Source organism: Lethenteron reissneri, unplaced genomic scaffold (genome assembly GCF_015708825.2).
Source record: "Lethenteron reissneri isolate LAM-NWPU_2019-01 unplaced genomic scaffold, ASM1570882v1 scaffold_1278, whole genome shotgun sequence".
Taxonomy (NCBI): Eukaryota; Metazoa; Chordata; class Hyperoartia; order Petromyzontiformes; family Petromyzontidae; genus Lethenteron; species Lethenteron reissneri.
In genome coordinates this window covers 129,186-150,557 of record NW_026890979.1, presented here as the reverse complement: position 1 = coordinate 150,557, position 21,372 = coordinate 129,186, and the positions used below count along the sequence as shown (strand labels likewise).

Here is a 21,372-nt window from a genome sequence, read left to right as displayed (position 1 = left end):
TTTTGCACACAGACTCGTTGTGCGAGACAATTAATGTTTGTGAAATTTTTTTTCCAAAATTTTACACTGTTTAGGGAAAACAAATTAAATATTTAATTACCAATTGCTTAATACTGGCAGACAATCATCTGACCCATAGGTGGCAGCTATCTCAAGCCAGAGGACGAGAGGACTCTAGCCGCCACGCATATAAAGGATTTATAGTGAAAAACTTTGTTTTTACGGGTTATACTTATTATGCTATCGGCATACCCCATGAAATGGTCTCTCTCTGATCCTCCACGGAGCAGCGTGTTCTCACGGGGAGAACCTCACAAGCAACATCAACAGACTTCCGTTATCGTGTTGCAGAGAGCCGCCCTCACCTGCCGGGAAGACAGCGTCTGAATGAACACCGCCAGGCTTTGCAGCGTATATTTAAGCTGGGTTAGAGGAGGAGAGCGCCTTGACAAAGGGACTCACATAACAGAGGAATGTAGTTTATTTGTGGAAAATTCCAATATGGGATTAGTCACTACTTGTGGAATGTGTAGGAGGTGGGCGGGGGGGTTTCAAAGTCATATTATGCAGGATTAGCAGCATCGAAGGGAGGGAGTAGGGGTAGCATTAATAAAGGGAAGGAATCATATTCTTAGGTTTTTTCGGTAAAGTCGCGTAGGTAAAAAAATTAAAATTATAAAATAAAAATCACGACGTTTCGGAGGCAACACAAGCTTCCGTCTTCAGGTGGAACCGTCACAGCCACGACAGCTGTATCAAGTAAATGTAATCTCGTAAATGTAATCTCTCATTTACTTGATACAGCTGTCGTGGCTGTGACGGTTCCACCTGAAGACGGAAGCTTGTGTTGCCTCCGAAACGTCGTGATTTTTATTTTATTTTACTTTTATTAATTTTAATTTTTTTACATACGTGCCTTTACCGAAAAAACCCAACAATATGAATCCTCGCAGTCACGAAAGCTTCAAATCTAGAAAGGGAAGGAATGTTAATAGTACGGTAGCTGCAGCAGCTAAGCTACCACGTAAAAAAACGTAAATTTAAACTACATCAGTGTCATCAATATACTAAATATACTCTCCAAACAGGTCCCTGCGGGGTGGGCTGGTAGGAGCGAACAAATACGATACGAAGGGAGAGTTTGAGGCCTAGTTCTAGGCTTTAGGCCTAGCTGTAGGCTTTAGGCTGCTGTGAGTTAATTTTTTATTTAAATGTTTTAATTAAAAACTATCTCAGGGAATTATAAGGGAATGTTACACTTGTTTAGCCAGGAAAGCCTCACTGAGTCTAAAGGTTTTTGTAGGGTCCTGCCAAGTGTTTGCAGTAGGGGGCGATGTTGCTACACCTAATCGGACATCGGACGGACGATATAATCTATTGTAGGCTGGTCCACTTCGTTCCTACCAGTATAAGCCGAGCTACTGTCACCGTCACCGTGGTCGTCACCTGTCTAGGCTGGACCTCGGCCGGCGGAGAAGGAGGAGGCTGCCCCCCCCCTCCCCCCCCCGGCGGCTTTGGGCGCGACCGTAATTATAAACTACATCAGTATCATCAATATACTAAATATACTCTCCAATAAGCTGAGCTGCTGTCACCGTCACCACGGTCGTCACCTGTCTAGGCTGCACCTCGGCCGGAGGAGGAGACTGCCCGCCCCCCCCCACCGGCGGCTTTGGGCGCGCACGGCCGCCCGTCCCCCCCCCACAGGGCCCCGCATCGGCGGGAGCGGCGAGCGAGCGACATGGAGAGGTCCGCCCCGAACGTCGCCACGTTCAGGCGCCACTGCTCCGCCAACGTCACGCGGCAGTTCCTGGCGGGAGGAGGAGGAGGGGGGAGGGGCGGGGGTGGGGGGGTGAGCACGGCTGGTCAGAGGTCGCAGACGGGTTTTGATTTCTTACCCGTACCCGGCCGCACCAGGGTCGCAAACGGGTACCCGTATCCTACCCGTACCAATACCCTACCCGTACCCTACCCGGAATGAGTGACAAACGGTGACTCACCAGTGACTCACGGCCTACCCGTACCCGGCCGCACCAGGGTCGCAAACGGCTACCATTGGAACCTCATTTGCCAGCAAAAAATATTATAATTGTATTTTTACCCTTTTATCTGGCAACAAAACTGACACCTTTATTACAAGGAGTCATGTTTGCATAGACCACAATACCTGCAGCCGTAATGCGTCATCTGTTCCAACCCATGTGAGACTAGGCTCTAAGGAAAGCTGTCTCGGGTATGGACCAATCAACTTCAAGGACAGTGCATATATTATCATTCTGACCGCAGGTATTGTGGTCAATGCAAACACGACTCCTCGTAAAAAAAGGTGTCAGTTTTGTTGACAGATAGAAGGGTAAAAAAAACAATGATCATATTCTGCTACTGCTGACAAATGATATTCCAATGGTCTAAATCCGACATCAGAGAGGTCCCTGCACGGCTCCACGCCATCCTGCGTCTAGACAAATGTTCGTCTGGTGCCCAGTCAAACAGTTGCACGTCCTTCTCTTATTCTCGGGGCTGGGATTTTTTCCGAATCAAGTGCAACTACGCAATTCACGCGGCGTGCATTTGTTTTGGCGCGCCGATTCAAGTTAACGTCGCGCATTTTTGCGACGCCCAAACTTTCCAGATGTGCCAGGAACGGCACAAACAATTTGCCCAAGCTCTGTCATCCTATATTGGGATGGTTAGGCCAACTCCGTTTGTGAGTTTCTATACACGAGGTGGGGGGTGGGGGGGACAGCAACACCATCTCCGCACAGACGGAGACGGAGCCCGCTTGCTGTACTGCCGCCTCCCCCATCGCCTCCCCCAGCAGGCGTTGCACTTGAAGGCGAGGAGATCCAACAAGAACACACACACACCACGAGCGAGCGGCAGAGACGGCCGTTACCTGGAAATGTTGTCAAAGAAGCTCCTGGTTTTGTCGTAGAAGCAGCCGTCCAGGAAGACGGGGGAGCTCGTGCGGGGACCCCTCAGCTTGTCCGCTGCACAAGGGGAGACGCAACAGCAGAAGTGAGGGGGTCGCCTGGACAATTAAACACACAAAGATCCGCCCCCCCCACCCAACCCAGACTCCACTGGTCAACACACATTCAGGCGCTGTCTCCTCGACAAACCTGGTCTTCGCCTGAGGACGGCTGCTTGCGTTGTGGCCGAAACGTCGTGAGAATTATTTTATTTCCCTTCTACGTGATGACTTTACCGAAAGAACCAAGAAGATGGTCAACACACTTTTCCTGGCATAAGGTATTCCAACGATTTTAAGGTAATTTAGTTAGTCAACATCTCCTAGCCACCGTGATGATGATGAGAGAAACACACAAACTCCAAATATACAGCAGCAGGCATCGTCAGGGTTGGGATCAAACCCACGCCCTCCTGCACACCAGGCGAGGTAGTTAACATCTCATAGCCACCGTGATGATGACAAGTTTGCAGTCGGTACCACATTGGGAAGTGTGTCAAAATTGAGTGACAAGATTTCTATTTTGCCGATACAGCAGCGGAGGAAGTGAGTTGTTGGGTGGCGGCAGCGTGTGAGTGAGTGCCCCACCTTCTCTCCGCTTGGCCTCCCTGCCCCGGAACTCCCTATCCAGCGCCGCACGGTCCAGCCGAGCGTTGGCGCTCGCAAAGTCAAACTCCGCGTCCAACTCAACGCACGGCTCCGGGGCCCCACGGGGAGTCTGGGCGGCAATCCGCTTCGTGCTCTGACACCGTCGCTGCTGACGCTGGGGGGACGTCTGCACCCCCCGCTCCACCGTGGCGCTCTTCCTCGCGGCTGTAGGAGATAGTGCAGCTGCGTGTGAGTGTGTGTGTGAGTGTGTGTGAGTGTGTGTGTGAGTGTGTGTGAGTGTGTGTGCGTGAGTGTGAGTGTGTGTGAGTGTGTGTGAGTGTGTGTGAGTGTGTGAGTGTGTGTGTGTGTGAGTGTGTGTGAGTGTGTGTGTGAGTGTGTGTGAGTGTGTGTGAGTGTGTGTGTGTGAGTGTGTGTGAGTGTGCGTGTGTGCGTGAGTGTGTGCGTGTGTGAGTGTGCGTGTGTGCGTGAGTGAGTGTGTGCGTGAGTGTGTGTGTGAGTGTGTGTGCGTGTGAGCGTGTGAGCGTGTGAGTGTGTGAGTGTGTGCGTGTGTGCGTGTGTGCGTGTGTGTGAGTGTGTGTGAGTGCGTGTGTGCGCGTGTGTGTGTGTGCATGTGTTTTTCACTATAAATCCTTTATATGCGTGGCATCGGTTTTATTTTATTATTCATTTCTGTTTTTCTTGAGTAAGAGTTTCATTTTTATCACATTGGTATTTTAAATTAAATAGGAATTTTTTTTTACGAACATTAATTGTCACACACAACGAGTCTGTGTGCAAAATGTCAGCTCGATCGGATCATGGGAAGTGGGTTAAAAAACGACCGAAAATTTTGCATGGTCGTAAGCGCGCAAGCAAGCAAGCTAACTTAATATAAAGGATTTAAACAAGTATAACCCGTAAAAACTAAGTTTTTCACTATAAATCCTTTATATGCGTGGCGGCTAGAGTCCTCTCGTCCTCTGGCTTGAGATGGCTGCCACCTATGGGTCAGATGATTGCGTGGCAGCATTAAGAAATTGGTAATTAAATATAAAAAAAATTTACCTAAAAAGTGTAAAATTTAGGAATTTTTTTTTCACGAACATAAATTGTCACGCACAACGAGTCTGTGTGCAAAATATCAGCTCGATTGCATCACGGGAAGTGGGTTAAAAAATGACCGAAAGATTTGCACGGTCCTAAGCGCGCAAGCAAGTGAACTTAATATAAAGGATTTAAATAAAAAAAACATCGGATTTCCGTACGACGTCAGGATAAGCTCCGTTAGCGAGCACCTGCAAAGGCTGCTGGCTGCAAGAGGGGGGCGGGCGGGCAGGCGGTACAACGCCCGGCCACCTTTGCATCCCCAGCGTTTACCGCGCCGCCCGTACCTGTGGCTCCTCCGTGTGCAGGCCGCCGCCCGTCCGCCGTGTCCCGCACGAGCTGGCGGGCTCCGCGCTGCGTGTCCCGCAGGGGGCGGGCGCCCCGTGACGAGGAGGACTGGACGGGGGCGAGGGTGGGTGGTCACGCAGCGACGGGATCAATCGTAGCGTGTCCAGTAACAACAATATGATAATTGGTTTTTTTATCCTTTTATCTGGCAACACAACTGACACCTTTTTTACAAGGAGTCATGTTTTGAGTTGTGCGCCTTTTGGCGTCATCTGGTCCAACACCATGTGAGACTGGCCTCTAAGGAAAGCTGTCTCGGGTGTGGACCAATCAACTTCAAGGACAGTGCACATTATCAGAGTTATGTTTTTGTTTGCATTCCAACTGCAGGTATTGTGGTCTATGCAAACATGACTCCTTGTAAAAAAAGGTGTCAGTTTTGTTGCCAGATAGAAGGGTAAAAAACCAATTATCATATTTTTCTACTGGCAAATGAGGTTCCAATGGTGTAAATGCTTTACCCCGAGCTCTCATACTCTGATGGTGCATTGTCTTTGAGTTGTGCGCCTTTTGTCGTCATCTGGACCAACTCCATGTGAGACTAGGCTCTAAGGAAAGCTGTCTCGGGTGTGGACCAATCAACTTCAAGGACAGTGCATATATTATCAGAATTAATAAAAGTAAAATAAAAAGTTTTTTTTATTTTACTTTTATTAATTTAAATTGTATTTTTTACAGTCACCAAAGCTTCAAATCTCGAATCATTATCAGAGTTGGGTGTTTTTGTTTTGCATTCCGACTGCAGGTATTGCGGTCAATGCAAACACGACTCCTCGTAAAAAAAAGTTGTCAGTTTTGTTGCCAGATTACAGGGTAAACAACCAATGATCAGAGTTAAATATCTCGGTGGGATCCTGCCCGCTAAAGTAACCAACCAGTTTGGCGGCGAAGAGAACGGCTGCCCCCCTCTCACCTGCACGACGGCCAGGTGGGGGTGCAGAGCGGAGAGCGGGCACCCCAACGCCGCCAGGTCCTTGATCTCGCTGGCACGGAAGATGATGTAGTCGTAGATCTCCTCGCGAGGGGCGACGGCTCGCTCGGCGGGGCGACCCTCCGTGCCGCACACACGCACTGCGCACGCACAAAGACGACGCTAACGCCGCTAACGCTGCCGTGGTGGTGGTGGGTGTGTGGGCGCCACGGTGGTGAGAAGTGAACCACCTCGCCTGGTGTCTATCGGAGGTCGCGCTCTTCATCCCAACCCTGGCGTCGGTTTTTTGTCCATCACGTCGGGTTTTTGAGATGATGTCAAATATTGTTGCATTTTCAATAAAAACTTGCGGAAGAAAAATATTAAGTGAATGTGGATATCTACGTAAAATGATATTGTAAACACACTATCCTAAAAATACAGCACCGTATTTTAACACTAAAGCAGTCACTGACTTTTTTTTCGATTTAAAGTTTTCGTGACTGCAGGGATTCATCTTCTTGGTTCTTTCGGTAAAGTCATCACGTAGAAGGGAAGTAATAAAATAATAAAATAAAACATAATAAAATAATTCTCACGACGTTTCGGCTACAACACAAGCAGCCGTCCTGCTGTTTAAGCCCTCACCCCCTTTGACCCGTGACCCTCCCGTGCGTGACCTTTGGCCAAGGCGACGGTGCAGTCGTCCGAGTTGACCCCGCTCAGGGTGCCCTCGTAGCGGATGCCGGCCATGGAGATCAAGCTCGTCCTGCTGCCCAAGCACAGCGTCCACGTGGCCATGATGCTGCTGCTGATGATGCTGATGATGATTCTGCTGATGATGATGCTGATGATGATGCTGCTGATGATGATGCTGATGATGCTCACTGATGATGATGATGCTGATGATGATGCTGATGATACTGCTGATGATGATGCTGCTGATGATGATACTGCTGATGATGCTGCTGATGCTGCTGATGATGCTCCTGCTGCTGCTCCTGCTGCTGATGATGATGCTCCTGCTGCTGCTGCTGATGATGCTGCTGATGATGATGCTGCTGCTCCTGCTGCTGCTGCTGCTCGTAGCCGCCGCCGGCTCGAGCTACGGGAGACGACGAGAGGGGAGGGTGGGGCCGGGCAGGAGGAGGGGGGGTCATGGTGGTGGTGGTGATCGTGGTGGTGATGATGGTGGTGGTGTTGATGGTGGTGATGGTGTTGATGGTGATGATGGTGGTGTTGATGGTGATGATGGTGGTGGTGTTGGTGGTGATGGTGGTGGTGATGATGTTGTTGATGTTGGTGGTGATCACCACCCACGATGCGTCCCGCGTGTTCACGCCGTTTGAACTGAGCTGCTCACCGAGTCGCGTCGTGCAAAGGGCGCCAAATTGTGGGGGAGGGGATTTATTTCCCTCTTCCTGTCAACGGGGGGTATTATTTATTTATTTGTTATTTTATTTTTTTGTATTTTATTAAATTTTTATATTTTATTATTTTTATTATTAATATTGTGTTCCCTATCTACGCGACTTTACCGAAATAAACAAAGAATTGCGCTCAACGTCTGTCGGGTCACTTGAGTTCACCCTCAAACCCGCCCCCCTCACCCCTCGCCCCGCCCCCCCTCGCCCCTCGCCCCGCCCCCCATCGCCCCCCGCCCCCCCCCTCTCGCCCCTCGCCCCGCCCCCCTCACCCCTCGCCCCGCCCCCCTCGCCCCTCGCCCCGCCCCCCTCGCCCCTCGCCCCGCCCCCCTCACCCCTCGCCCCGCCCCCTCGCCCTCGCCCCGCCCCCCTCGCCCCGCCCCCCTCGCCCCGCCCCCCCTCACCCCTCGCCCCGCCCCCCTCGCCCCTCGCCCCGCCCCCCTCGCCCCTCGCCCCGCCCCCCTCGCCCCTCGCCCCGCCCCCCTCGCCCCGCCCCCCTCGCCCCACGACTTGCTCTTATCCACTTCCTGCCCTCCGCCCCCCTCCCCCCTCGCCCCCCTCCCTTCACCCCTCGTGGTGGTGATGATGATGATGTTGATGATGAGGATGTTGATGATGAGGATGTTGGTGATGATGGTGATGTTGATATTGATGATGTTGATATTGATGATGAAGATGTTGGTGATGTTGATGATGATGTTGGTGATGTTGATGTTGCTACAAGAGCTAACGCGTGATGCTTATCAGTGTTATGGTTTACACTGCTCTGTACTATTTGAACCCGAATAAACTACGAGTGGAGACCGCCAGAGGCTCCGCGTGTCTCCGCCTCCCCCCCCTTGTCCCCGTGTCTCACCCCGTGTCTCCCTACCTCGCCCGTGTCTCCGTGTCTCTCTCTCCACCCGTGTCTCTCTCCCCGTGTCTCTCTCTCCACCCGTGTCTCTCTCTCCACCCGTGTCTCCGTGTCTCTCTCTCCACCCGTGTCTCTCTCCCCGTGTCTCTCTCTCCACCCGTGTCTCTCTCTCCACCCGTGTCTCCGTGTCTCTCTCTCCACCCGTGTCTCTCTCCCCGTGTCTCTCTCTCCACCCGCGTCTCTCTCTCCACCCGTGTCTCCGTGTCTCTCTCCCCGTGTCTCTCCACCCGTGTCTCTCTCTCCACCCGTGTCTCTCCACCCGTGTCTCTCCACCCGTGTCTCTCCACCCGTGTCTGTCTCACCCCGTGTCTCTCTCCACCCGTGTCTCTCTCTCCACCCGTGTCTCCGTGTCTCTCTCTCCACCCGTGTCTCTCTCCCCGTGTCTCTCTCTCCACCCGTGTCTCTCTCTCCACCCGTGTCTCCGTGTCTCTCTCCCCGTGTCTCTCCACCCGTGTCTCTCTCTCCACCCGTGTCTCCACCCGTGTCTCTCTCCCCGTGTCTCTCTCTCCACCCGTGTCTCTCCATCCGTGTCTCTCCACCCGTGTCTCTCCACCCGTGTCTCTCCACCCGTGTCTGTCTCACCCCGTGTCTCTCTCTCCACCCGTGTCTGTCTCACCCCGTGTCTCTCTCCACCCGTGTCTCTCTCTCCACCCGTGTCTCCGTGTCTCTCTCTCCACCCGTGTCTCTCTCCGTGTCTCTCTCTCCACCCGTGTCTCCGTGTCTCTCTCTCCACCCGTGTCTCTCCCCGTGTCTCTCTCCACCCGTGTCTCTCTCTCCACCCGTGTCTCCGTGTCTCTCTCTCCACCCGTGTCTCTCCACCCGTGTCTCTCCACCCGTGTCTCTCTCTCCACCCGTGTCTCTCCACCCGTGTCTCCGTGTCTCTCTCTCTCCACCCGTCTCTCCACCCGTGTCTCTCCACCCGTGTCTCTCTCTCCACCCGTGTCTCTCTCTCCACCCGTGTCTCTCACCCGTGTCTCCACCCGTGTCTCTCTCCCCGTGTCTCTCTCTCCACCCGTGTCTCTCCACCCGTGTCTCTCCACCCGTGTCTCTCCACCCGTGTCTGTCTCACCCCGTGTCTCTCTCTCCACCCGTGTCTGTCTCACCCCGTGTCTCTCTCCACCCGTGTCTCTCTCTCCACCCGTGTCTCCGTGTCTCTCTCTCCACCCGTGTCTCTCCCCGTGTCCTCTCTCCGTGTCTCTCTCTCCACCCGTGTCTCCGTGTCTCTCTCTCCACCCGTGTCTCTCCCCGTGTCTCTCTCCACCCGTGTCTCTCTCTCCACCCGTGTCTCCGTGTCTCTCTCTCCACCCGTGTCTCTCCCCGTGTCTCTCTCCACCCGTGTCTCTCTCTCCACCCGTGTCTCCGTGTCTCTCTCTCCACCCGTGTCTCTCCACCGTGTCTCTCCCACCCGTGTCTCTCCACCCGTGTCTCTCCACCCGTGTCTCTCCACCCGTGTCTCCGTGTCTCTCTCTCCACCCGTGTCTCTCTCTCCACCCGTGTCTCCGTGTCTCTCTCTCCACCCGTGTCTCTCCCCGTGTCTCTCTCCACCCGTGTCTCTCTCTCCACCCGTGTCTCCGTGTCTCTCTCTCCACCCGTGTCTCTCCCCGTGTCTCTCTCCACCCGTGTCTCTCTCTCCACCCGTGTCTCCGTGTCTCTCTCTCCACCCGTGTCTCTCCACCCGTGTCTCTCCACCCGTGTCTCTCCACCCGTGTCTCTCCACCCGTGTCTCCGTGTCTCTCTCTCCACCCGTGTCTCTCTCTCCACCCGTGTCTCTCCACCCGTGTCTCTCTCTCCACCCGTGTCTCTCCACCCGTGTCTCTCCACCCGCGTCTCTCCACCCGTGTCTCTCCACCCGTGTCTCTCTCTCCGCCCGTGTCTCTCCACCCGTGTCTCTCCACCCGTGTCTCTCCACCCGTGTCTCTCTCCCCGTGTCTCTCTCTCCACCCGTGTCTCTCCACCCGTGTCTCTCTCTCCACCCGTGTCTCTCCCCGTGTCTCTCTCTCGATGTCTCCGCTGTGTCCGCTGATCTTCTCCAAGTCATTAAGGTTTCGAGGCTGACGTTTGGCAACTCGAACCTTCAACTCCCTCCACAGATTTTCTATGGGATTAAGGTCTGGAGACTGGCTAGGCCACTCCAGGACCTTAATGTGCTTCTTCTTGAGCCACTCCTTTGTTGCCTTGGCCGTGTGTTTTGGGTCATTGTCATGCTGGAATACCCATCCACGACTCATTTTCAATGCCCTGGCTGAGGGAAGGAGGTTCTCACCCAAGATTTGACGGTACATGGCCCCGTCCATCGTCCCTTTGATGCGGTGAAGTTGTCCTGTCCCCTTAGCAGATAAACACCCCCAAAGCATAATGTTTCCACCTCCATGTTTGACGGTGGGGATGGTGTTCTTGGGGTCATAGGCAGCATTCCTCCTCCAAACACGGCGAGTTGAGTTGATGCCAAAGAGCTCCATTTTGGTCTCATCTGACCACAACATTTTCACCCAGTTGTCCTCTGAATCATTCAGATGTTCATTGGCAAACTTCAGACGGGCATGTATTTGTGCTTTCTTGAGCAGGGGGACCTTGTGGGCACTGCGGGATTTCAGTCCTTCACGGCGTAGTGTGTTACCAACTGTTTTCTTGTTGACTATGGTCCCAGCTGCCTTGAGATCATTGACAAGATCCTCCCGTGTAGTTCTGGGCTGATTCCTCACTGTTCTCATGATCATTGCAACTCCACGAGGTGAGATCTTGCATGGAGCCCCAGGCCGAGGGAGATTGACAGTTCTTTTATGTTTATTTCATTTGCGAATAATCGCATGAACTGTTGTCACCTTTTCACCAAGCTGCTTGGCGATGGTCTTGTAGTCCATTCTAGCCTTGTGTAGGTCTACAATATTGTCCCTGACATCCTTGGAGAGCTCTTTGGTCTTAGCCATGGTGGAGAGTTTGGAATCTGATTGATTGCTTCTGTGAACAGGTGTCTTTTATACAGGTAACAAGCTAAGATTAGGAGCACTCCCTTTAAGAGTGTGCTCCTAATCTCAGCTCGTTACCTGTATAAAAGACACCTGGGAGCCAGAAATCTTTCTGATTGAGAGGGGGTCAAATAATTATTTCCCTCATTAAAATGCAAATCAATTTATAACATTTTTTCCTGGATTTGTGTTGTTATTCTGTCTCTCACTGTTCAAATAAACCTACCTTTAATATTATAGACTGATCATTTCTTTGTCAGTGGGCAAACGTACAAAATCAGCAGGGGATCAAATTTTTTATCCCTCACTGTATGTTAACCACACTGTGTGTGTACACCTATGTTAACCACATTGTCTCAACGTTGCATGTGTACTGGGTTTTAATTAAAATTTAGTTTTCTTGATGAAGTAATTTCTGCCCCTTTATATTTTTCAACGCTTCTCACTTCACGTGATATTCCTCTGTTTGTCGTGGCCAACATCTCGTAACAACATGTTTAGTCTACTTCCTGTTGTCCAATCCACGAGACTGTGTGCTCACTGTGACAACGTACTGCCCGCACACCAATCAGACGCCACGTGCCTCAGGCTCACCTGCGTCGAAGTGCGTGCATCACTCTAAATAAAAAACACCTATTTGATAAAGCAATCAATAAAAATCGGCGTCAATCACTTAAGCGTCTCTTTAAAAGCGTGGACGTCTTATTAATTAAATATCTATTTGCCCGCCGGGAATCGAGAACGCCGCGGCCCCTGAGCTCTGGAATCGCGTCGCCCACGAAGCTTCTCAACACGCGGTGAGCGCCGAGCGCGTGTCGCGCAACTCAAAGTTGTTGTTTTATTATTCAACTTCATTCGTTCCTCTCTCTCTGTGTGTGTGTGTGTGGCGCGCTCAAGGCTCGTGGTCGAAACGTCGTTCACTTCCACGTTGTCCGCTCGACTTCTTAAAAAAAAAGTACAATTTTTTTAAATAAAAAAAAGACATTTGTAATAAAAAAATTTTTTAAGGAGTTTCTTTTAGTGGGTTTACCTATACAATGCATGTGTCTCCTTGCATATCTAAATTATATTTTATTATTTGGTTCTTTCGGTTAAGTCACGTCCAAAGATAAAATAATAAATTAAATAATAGCATATTACGACGTTTCGATCGCAACACGAGCAATCATCATCAGGCATAATGAAATAGCGACATAAAATCTAACCAGAAAACTATAGACAGACATATTAGTAGACAGATATCACCAAGATATGTCTGTCTATAGTGTTCTGGTGAGATTTTATGTCGCTATTTCATCACATCTGCAGAACTTCAATTTGTGTCCCCCCATATACTACGAAAACAAAGATCTAGTTAAGTCCGTCAGTCTATTGGCTGAATGCATGTGTGTTGATGACAACATCTTCCTCGACACAGTGAGGTGGCTGATTGAAATAATGGCAAGATAACGTGAATGAAGCCAATTAAGACTGTCACGCAGTAGATTGCATGTTGTGCTCAAGGAAGCTACCATCTTCGATTATTCCTCCGAATGTGATTTGCCGAAATTGGAAGAGAACCAATTTACATAATAATAAAAATATACTAATATAACAAGCAACCCCTCGGACATAGCCCTAATCACGTGTCGTGTTACGGTGGACTGCAATGCCATAAACACACGTTGTGCATGGCCGTGTTTCGTTTATTTTTGCACACCGAGTGAAATGTGTATCTTGTCACATCCATCAAGATATCTGCTGATGTGTATCGGCAACACACCACACTGCATAGGCAACTGTTCATCGACTAATCGTTTACTAAAGTATTCCTATGCTAAACTGTTCCCTCTGGAAACATGTTTATAATATAATGACCATCAGGCCACATCGAGTAAAGCGCAGTTTCCAACCCTTATTATCCACTCTATTTCTCTGGTCCCTCCATTTATGTTCTATTGCCTGAAACGTCACATAGTTTATGAACTTTTCCTTTAAGACAACCGTATTGTTGATACATTCGTTGAGTTGTTTTGTTATTTGTGCTCGTGCACCGATGCCCATCACCGAATAGAGTTCAGTTCAGTGTTCATTCTACACAGTCCTGCGTGTATTTTGTTAAAAATGTTAAACATTACTTCTTTGGTCCTGAAAGTTCCGTATTCTGGGTCACCTGTGTGTTTTATGGGAATTTTTTTTCCTCCCTCTCTACTTTTTTTAAAGTTGTTGTTATTAAAAACAGAATTATTTTAGGAAATGTTTTACAAGTAAAGAAAGGTTCAGTTAAAGTTGTTGTAAATGTGTATTCCTTGGACGAATGCCAGAGTTTAGTTTCCACAGACAACAATGGATGGTAGAATTGATTCATCATCGAAATGGAATTTCTTGAGCGGGAGCTTCGGGAGGTGTGGTGGCTGTGGGGTAAAGCAGCTTAATGATAAAACCAAGCAAAACAAAAGTTGGTGGAAAAAAACCCTCCCCACCGTGTTGATTTATACGTCTGCTCTTTTCCGAGTTAATTCATTTTTGTTTGGGTCTGTCGCTCATTTCGGAAAGGATTTTGCCGCCACCCAAATGATCTGGCCAGATGGCCCCTCCCGAGCAGCCGACTCAACTCTGAGTTTGAAGGTTGCGAGTTCAAATCCCTGTCGAAGGTTGACGCAGCCCATCGTGTCTGCAATGGAACTGTCGAAAGTCGGACCAATGTGGATGGACTGGTACTGTGCGTGGAAATGTGGAATTTCCAATGTGTGCTCAGGGCCAGCGAACATGACTATGTTACGAACGTTGAGACAGAAGACAACTTGACTTGAGGCTAAACTTCGCCCTCAATATAAAATCAAAGTTAACCCTTACGTAAACAAAGTACACAGAACTCTGTTCACCTATCCACATACAAATTTAATATTGTGTAGTCTCTGTGCCTGTGAACTTTCCAGACCAATATACACTTATTACCCACAATAATTTGCAACAGTGCACAATGGGCTATTATCACATGTATCGATACATATTGTCTGCTCAATGATTATTTCATGTGATTTTTATTACAGTTGCAGAGTTTGGTCATTTATTTAATAATGCACGTGATTACGTAGCAATGTGCCTTCACTGCACCTTATATCTTCCAGTTATCGCAGCTCTGGACGCAATATTCAGCTGGGTTCAGCTACGGGGCAAGGCGCTGCTGGGATCTTTCCCAATGCCCTTTCAAAGGGCCCCATCCGATGAACAAGAGAGCACCCTCTGTAGATCCAGATAAAAATCTCTGCTGGTAGCTGTTTATACACCGCCAAAGCCAGCCGTAGCAATAGCCACAGTATCCTCTTTAACGCCCTGTTTAGTACCATAGCGAGACTACATGGTAAAGTGTTCCTTTGCTCAATGGGAATTCCACGTTCCTGTAGTGAGTGCCAGTCTCTTTACAAGGTAGCCACTCGCTTTCAACTCCCCATGTAGTAGTGCTTAATTTATTGACCCTAAAGAGGTGATGGTTTTATTGTGAGTTGAATGTGTGAGCCAGTCCCACCAGGCCAGGTGTTTTTGTCCTCTAGGACAGTTTGATAGGCGACGAGGATGAACTTGAAATTCATGGTTTTTGTCTCGCATTTGTTGAATTGCAATTTTACATAAATGGGTCATTCTTTCACCTCTTTACATGCTTCATGTCAGTCAGCAATCTTATCACACGATCCTTACTGTGTTTCTTCCCTTTCGCAAACCCCCATTGACCATTATGGTGAAGTATGGTCAGCCAAGCCCCGATAACCGCCACGGTGTGTATATGCTTTCACCTAGCATTCGATTGACCAAAGCATAAATAGTTGTCCTTAGCATTATATATACTTAATATTTGGAGTATTTGAAAATCTATCATATTTAGCAAAAATAAACCTCTCAATGTGAAATCGAAAACGTAAATAATATAGCACTACACGGAACTCCTCTTATCCACGCCTCCTATTTTCCTCGCCATTTTTGTTGCGAACAATTTGTATCAATTGACAGATAACCCCGAGGATAATTGGGTCTGTGATATGCGTCCCACTATAGGGTCTGTGATAAGGGTCCTGCTATAGGGTCCGTGATATGGGTCCCACTATGGGGTCCGTGATATGGGTCCCACTATAGGGTCTGTGATGTGGGTCCCGCTATAAAAACGGAAGTGATGCACACGTGAGTCACGTCACTCATTTCAATGCGTTCTTTTTCCTTAACATTTTAAGTGGGGGGGGGGGGGGGGAGTATTAAGATTAAATCTTAAGGAACAAAAAAACCATCACAAACAAGATTATACAATGTTTTTTTTCTTGTAGACCAACATTTAGATGTGAATTTACGAGTCCTTATAGCGGCCTACGGCTCACGGACCAATTGTAGCCGAGTTGTTATTTGTTGAAAAGAATGTGCAGTCCAATACAAAACAAGCCATCGGGCTCCAAGGAAATCCTTGACCAATTGCCTAAGTTAACTTCGAGTGGCGCAGTAACTTAGAATCGAAAACTAATTATTTTCATAGCCACTCGCAGCAGAAGCCTTACCGTCAAGTTTACCAAGCAAATTAAGCGATCTTATATTTGATAACCGAAAGTATGTCGCATTTTCCGCTAGGCTATTGACCCCAAGCGAATCTTGGAGATAAAATTGTGGAATCCCGTGTATTTCAAGCTTCCTGCGAATTCCTCTACACATAAACACTTCTCATAAGTGGTACCAAGTCTAATGGTTTTGCCAATATTCTTGCCAAAAGCACATGCCATATTTGTGCTGGGGATTCTTTCTTTCCATAAAATAGTTCGCTTATGAAGAGGTTAATTTTTTTTTACTTCGTGCACTGAGCTTTGTGCCTGTGTGTGTGCTTTGTGTGTTGCGTATGTTTGTGCTTGGCCCGTTTTCGGTCGAGAAACTAACATGGAAACAATTTAATGAAGCACCGAGCCACTTTTATCATGCAGTGGCGTGTCCAGAGATTATGAATTCGAGAGTGCCAAGGGGTAAACGGTGGGAGAGGAGGAGGGGTACGTCTTTGGCCTTTGGGGAGAGGAGATTATTGCTGGGAAGTTGACAGCGCGTTTATTTCGTCTACACCATTCCTCGGTCAGGTACGCAACACACAGAGACATCGTGATGAATTCAATCACTGGTGGATGGTCATTTCAGCCCATCAGCCTTCCTGGTGGTTCAATTAAAATAAGTACCACCTTACTGGAGAGTAAGCAGTGGTTGCCCTATGGATAACTTAGTTCCCACCACCAGAATGTGATATTTTCACCACTGGTCCAGGTTTGCGAAATATCTATACTGATTTGAGCAGAGACAACTTTTCTTTTTACCTTCCGAATATTGCCAATGAAACGTCAAGGAGAGCCCTGCTTGGGATGTTTTACAAATAGCTGTTTTCAATTACCGGAGAAAACTCGCACACCTACAAGGATATATCTAACCTATAAACTCTGGACACGTCGGTATGGAAGCTACTTGCTCCACTGCCTGCTACATGCACCTCGTTTTCATGCAGGTGGCTGTCTCGCACACATTCTCTACGCGGATGACGTCCTCCTCTCAGATGAAGAGAGAGGAGAAGTGGAAAGACAAACGCGCCTGTGGAAGGAACGTTTGGACGAAAACGGGATGAGGTTCAACATCAAAAAGACGGAGTATATGGAGTGTGGCCCCCAAACCGACGGCACCATCAGTATTGACGGAGAAGATCTGAAGAAAGTGACGGACTTTAAGTACCTGGGCTCCACCATCAGCTCAGAGGGTAGCATCACGACTGATGTGAGGTCACGAGTCAATGCGGCGTGGATGAAATGGAGGCAAGTCACCGGAGTCCTCTGTGATCGGAAAATGCCGGATAGGCTGAAGGGAAAAATATACAAGACCATCGTCCGACCGGTGGCACTCTATGGATCCGAGTGCTGGCCAGCCACAACTGTACACGAACAAGCTCTCCACACTATGGAGATGAGGATGCTCAGATGGAGCCTCGGGCTCACTCGATGGGATTGTGTCAGGAACGAAGACGTTCGGAAGTGACTTGGTGTGGCCCCCATTGCGGACAAGATGCTTGAGGCAAGGCTTCGGTGGTACGGCCATGTGATGCGAAGTGAAGAGTCATCAGTGGCCAAGACTGCCGTGCGTATTGAGCCAGAGGGCCGCCGTCCACGCGGACGTCCGAAGAAGCGATGGATGGACCGAATAAAGGAAGACATGAAGACGGTCAACGCATCCCCTGAAGATGCCCTGGACCGAGCCAAATGGAGAAGACAATGCCGAAAAGCGGACCCTGCGCCACAGCGGGAACAACGCTAGGAAGAAGAAGGCTGTCTCGCACACATTACAGCTCCATCTTTGTGCGCTCCACCAATCCCGTTGCAGTATTTCTGGTCAGATTTGGCGTGCTTTTTTGTCTTCTCCTTCAAGGAATTCATATCTAAAATGTTTGCACAAGCAGCACATCGCTTCCAACGCGTGGACTACCATCGTATCTTTCACCCACCTGCGGTGAGCTGCATCCACTCCTGTCCAAGCGAACACTTCCTCCAGCTGATTCATTGCGGCATATTGCTTGTCTCCAAATCTATGTATCGCAGCTCCTCAAGTGTTTTTTCGGTAAAGTCACGTAGGTAAAACATTAAAATTAATAAAAGTTAAAATAAAATAAAAAATAAAAATCACGACGTTTCGGAGGCAACGCAAGCTTCCGTCTTCAGGTGGAACCGTCACAGCCCGACAGCTGTATCAAGTAAATGAGAGATTGCAAGAGCTACCACTCCGTATATATAATGGTTGAGGGGGGGGGGAAGGGGCAGGAATGGCCCACTTTTTTATTATGGTAAGATGCGGTTTGAGACTATGAATGCTATCGTGCTGTGACGGTTCCACCTGAAGACGGAAGCTTGTGTTGCCTCCGAAACGTCGTGATTTTTATTTTTTATTTTATTTCACTTTTATTAATTTTAATGTTTTACCTACGTGACTTTACCAAAAAAACCTAAGAATATGAATCCTTGCAGTCACGAAAGCTTCAAATCTAGAACTCCTTAAGTGTGTTTGGTGATTTGCTATAAAGAGCCCACGGGTCTCACAAGTATAGACTTGGCTGCCAGAAAAGCATACAGTAAAGCTTCACGGGTATTGAGAATTAGATGGTGTCCAGTAAGTGTCCTAATCCTTTAGCCGAGTCAATATTAGCTCGCTGGAAGACGAGAAGTCCATTATAGAAATCAGATGACATCAGTAAGCCTCTGGCAAATGATGTAAGGTCTCGTTTTTAGCACCACATTTATAGTCGGTATTCTGCAAACGAATTGCATTTCATAATATTACTTTGGAGGACTAATCGTCACCGTAGCGTTTTAGTACGGTACATGTAATAGTGTAAAGGTCACTATGCTGTTATGTAACACTTGAAAAGTTGTACAACGCGGCACTCATTTTTTTAAATCAACCTCAGAGGGAAGATGGGTAATGTTCAGCTTTAACCGAGATTTGAACTTGCAACAGCTCAATGTTGAGTTGCGTGTTCTAACCCACAGTGCCACCGTTAAGCCATGGAATGTAAACATTGTTCTGATGACCTCTCCCAAATTCATTATTACAGATATTCATTATTACAACTTGCGCACTTTTGTTGCAGCCTCAAGACAGTGGTGAATTCTAGGCTCGTTTGTGCAATGATGACAAGTACAATTTACCATGCTCAGAAACCTACGTTGGATATTCTAAGCGACGAGGCGGCAGTGATAGTTTCAACGAAAGTGATTGCAGTGCCACCTGTCGGCTCAGCCGTGAGACAGAGGCCGGCACCCTTGGTGCTGAGTGTGCCATTCCATTCGACCCTTGTCTCTGTCACCACATTGTGCCACCCTGCTTGATGCTCAGGGCGAAGTCTGCTGATCCCCGCGGTCCCATGACCTCATCTTATTTAATCCACTACGACGAAGCCCAGAATGCGATTGTGGAGACGCTGAGCAAGCAGTAGAGCACATGCATTGCGAACCGCAGGCCACACAGCGAACTATACAGCGAACCGCAGAGCTCATCGCGAACCGCGCCCCGCAGTTTCTGCGGTGCATGTTGGGATGAGACCGCCAGGCGTTGGCCCTGGGGTTAGGGTGCGGAGGAGGAGGGGGGGAGGCCTGGGCGTAGCGTGCCCATGGTAACGCCGCGTCCCTTTTCAAACCTCCTCTGGCTCGTGTGGTGCTGCCAAGAGCTGATTCAAGTCGAGTGGCTCTCCGCCCTTCTGCAATCATCCCCACTTCACCCTCCATTGGTGCCACCTACGGTAGTCTCTCTCGAGGAAGGCAATAGGCTGCCTCTCTGGATCAGGATTCACGCTCGTTCACTTCAAAAGATAGGGATCCACTCGAATGCCTGCCTTCTGCTTCACACAATCACGCAATTCTTGGGAAGTGTCTGAATGATCTGTATGTGTGTGTGTGCATTTAGGGTGGGAATGGCACGCTTAAAGTATAGTAGTTGGTAGTATTGCCATGACATGATTATACATCACTGCAATATGTTGTATATTCTTCCTGGACTAGACGAGTTGAGTAAGCATTTATCCTATTATCTGCATCTTTCCGCAGTGCTTGAATGCATGGTTCCTTTTTTGCTGGAACATTTTTCACAGATATGTGGAGTAAAAAAGGCAGGCAACATTTGGATAATATGATCTGTGAAGTTCCTCCCACACATCAGCGTGGAAAAGGGGAGATCCCCTGTACTGCACGTCAATTCAGGCAGTGCGTAAATTTTGTCACCACTATGTAGAATGCATATGCTGTGTTATTCCAATACTTGAATAAAACCGATTTCTCTTAAAAGTCTGGTACAAACACTAGCGTTGCGTTTTCATTTGAACAACTGCACCATGTACAATGCTTGCAGCATGTGTGTGTATGATTATTGAAAAGAGTCCAATGCGTCTGCACATACCCTTGATGTTCCCATGAAATTCCACGAGCCTTCCGTTAGCAACTGGTGTTTGAAACATTTGAGTGTTGGAGTTGATATTGGCAGCATTTGCGCCGGAGAAAATTTCACTTGGGCTCGTCTACAGAGACAGCTTAGCAAAATGTTAGCAGGTTAATGCAATCCATCCCGCACGATGGCATATCAGGCACCGTACCAAATGGCCCCACGGCTGCTACTAACGCATCACTGCGGAAAACCCAAAATAAATTGACCTTTTTTTTCCCCCGCCACCACAGTTTTAGTTGGGGCGCGTGCGCGCGCATGGCTCTCTTCCGGAGTAAGTTCCGCGAGGCTCATTGCTGGGTCCCCCAGACTCTCTCTCTCCCGGCGAACCCGCGGAACGCAGGGGGCCATGATTGATCGGGTGGAGCGCGTCCGCGCTGGGTACGTACGAGCGCAGATATTTTAAGCAACACAGGATGTCTGGCGTTTAGGGAAAATGCGGGGTAAAACGTTACCCCCCCCCCCCCCCCCCATTATTTTCCTGGCAAGCGATCGCAGAAAACCGAGGAGGGAAGTGTGCACGCAGCTCTCCCGGATCGTCTGCGTCGCCTCGCAATGAACAGAGACGAGCTCGTCGGGCGCTCGCCGAGACGATGACCGCTGGCGACCGCATGAGTCGGACATTGGGAGGCGTCCTAATGACTTGACAAAAGTAATAATCATTATTATTTTATCCCACCGCGCGTTCGGAAGGGATGCTGCTGCGGCGGAGATGGTTTCGAGGACCGGAGTTGCGATGCAGAGGTTCGCCGGTTCCGTCTCCCGGCGCTGCAGTCGAAAAAGCGGTGCAGGTTTCCTGAATCCACCCCAACTCTGCCAGACCAGCATTACAAATGGGTGTGTAGTGACAGAACGGTCACTACTGTGTTGGCCCGTACGAGGGCTGGGGGCCCCAAGGGGGTGCCTGGGGGGTCACGTGCTGGAGGGATCCGGACCTTCCCAGAGGTGGGGGAAGTGAGGCGTGGCCTGGGAAGTGAGGCGTGGCCTGGGCGGAGCCGGCCACGCCAGAGAGACGAGATATAAGCGGGGTGTGAAGGCAGAGCAGGGCTGTTCCTGAGAAGAATGAAGACACCTCGTGAAGATGCCAGAAGAGAAGACCTACAGTGAGCGGACTGCCAGCAGCCACCTGGCTGGGTCACGCTGGAGCGGCTAAAATACAATGGTGTGTTAGCTAGTGTAGGTCG

The 21,372-nt window shown here is 49.3% G+C and overlaps 1 protein-coding gene across 1 annotated transcript; it reads right to left on the bottom strand.

The window, feature by feature from the left end:
- Positions 1 to 1,617: 1,617 nt before the first annotated feature.
- On the bottom strand, positions 1,618 to 6,722 carry LOC133361895 (protein LSM14 homolog A-A-like). The gene is made up of 6 exons (XM_061580874.1): positions 6,602 to 6,722; positions 5,925 to 6,082; positions 4,951 to 5,059; positions 3,560 to 3,784; positions 2,897 to 2,990; positions 1,618 to 1,810 (listed from the first exon to the last, which is right to left on the bottom strand). The coding sequence occupies exons 1-6, from the start codon at positions 6,720 to 6,722 to the stop codon at positions 1,618 to 1,620; spliced, it is 900 nt and encodes a 299-aa protein (XP_061436858.1).
- Positions 6,723 to 21,372: the final 14,650 nt, after the last annotated feature.

Bases quoted from the DNA above. Each gene is read 5' to 3' on its own strand.
- LOC133361895 (XM_061580874.1), bottom strand. From the start codon at position 6,722: ATGGCCACGTGGACGCTGTGCTTGGGCAGCAGGACGAGCTTGATCTCC. The intron at 6,083-6,601 runs GTCACGCACGGG...GTGCGTGCGCAG, and splicing joins CACCGTCGCCTTGGCCAAAG to TGCGTGTGTGCGGCACGGAG. The intron at 1,811-2,896 runs GTAACGGCCGTC...TCCTCCCGCCAG, and splicing joins TTCTTTGACAACATTTCCAG to GAACTGCCGCGTGACGTTGG.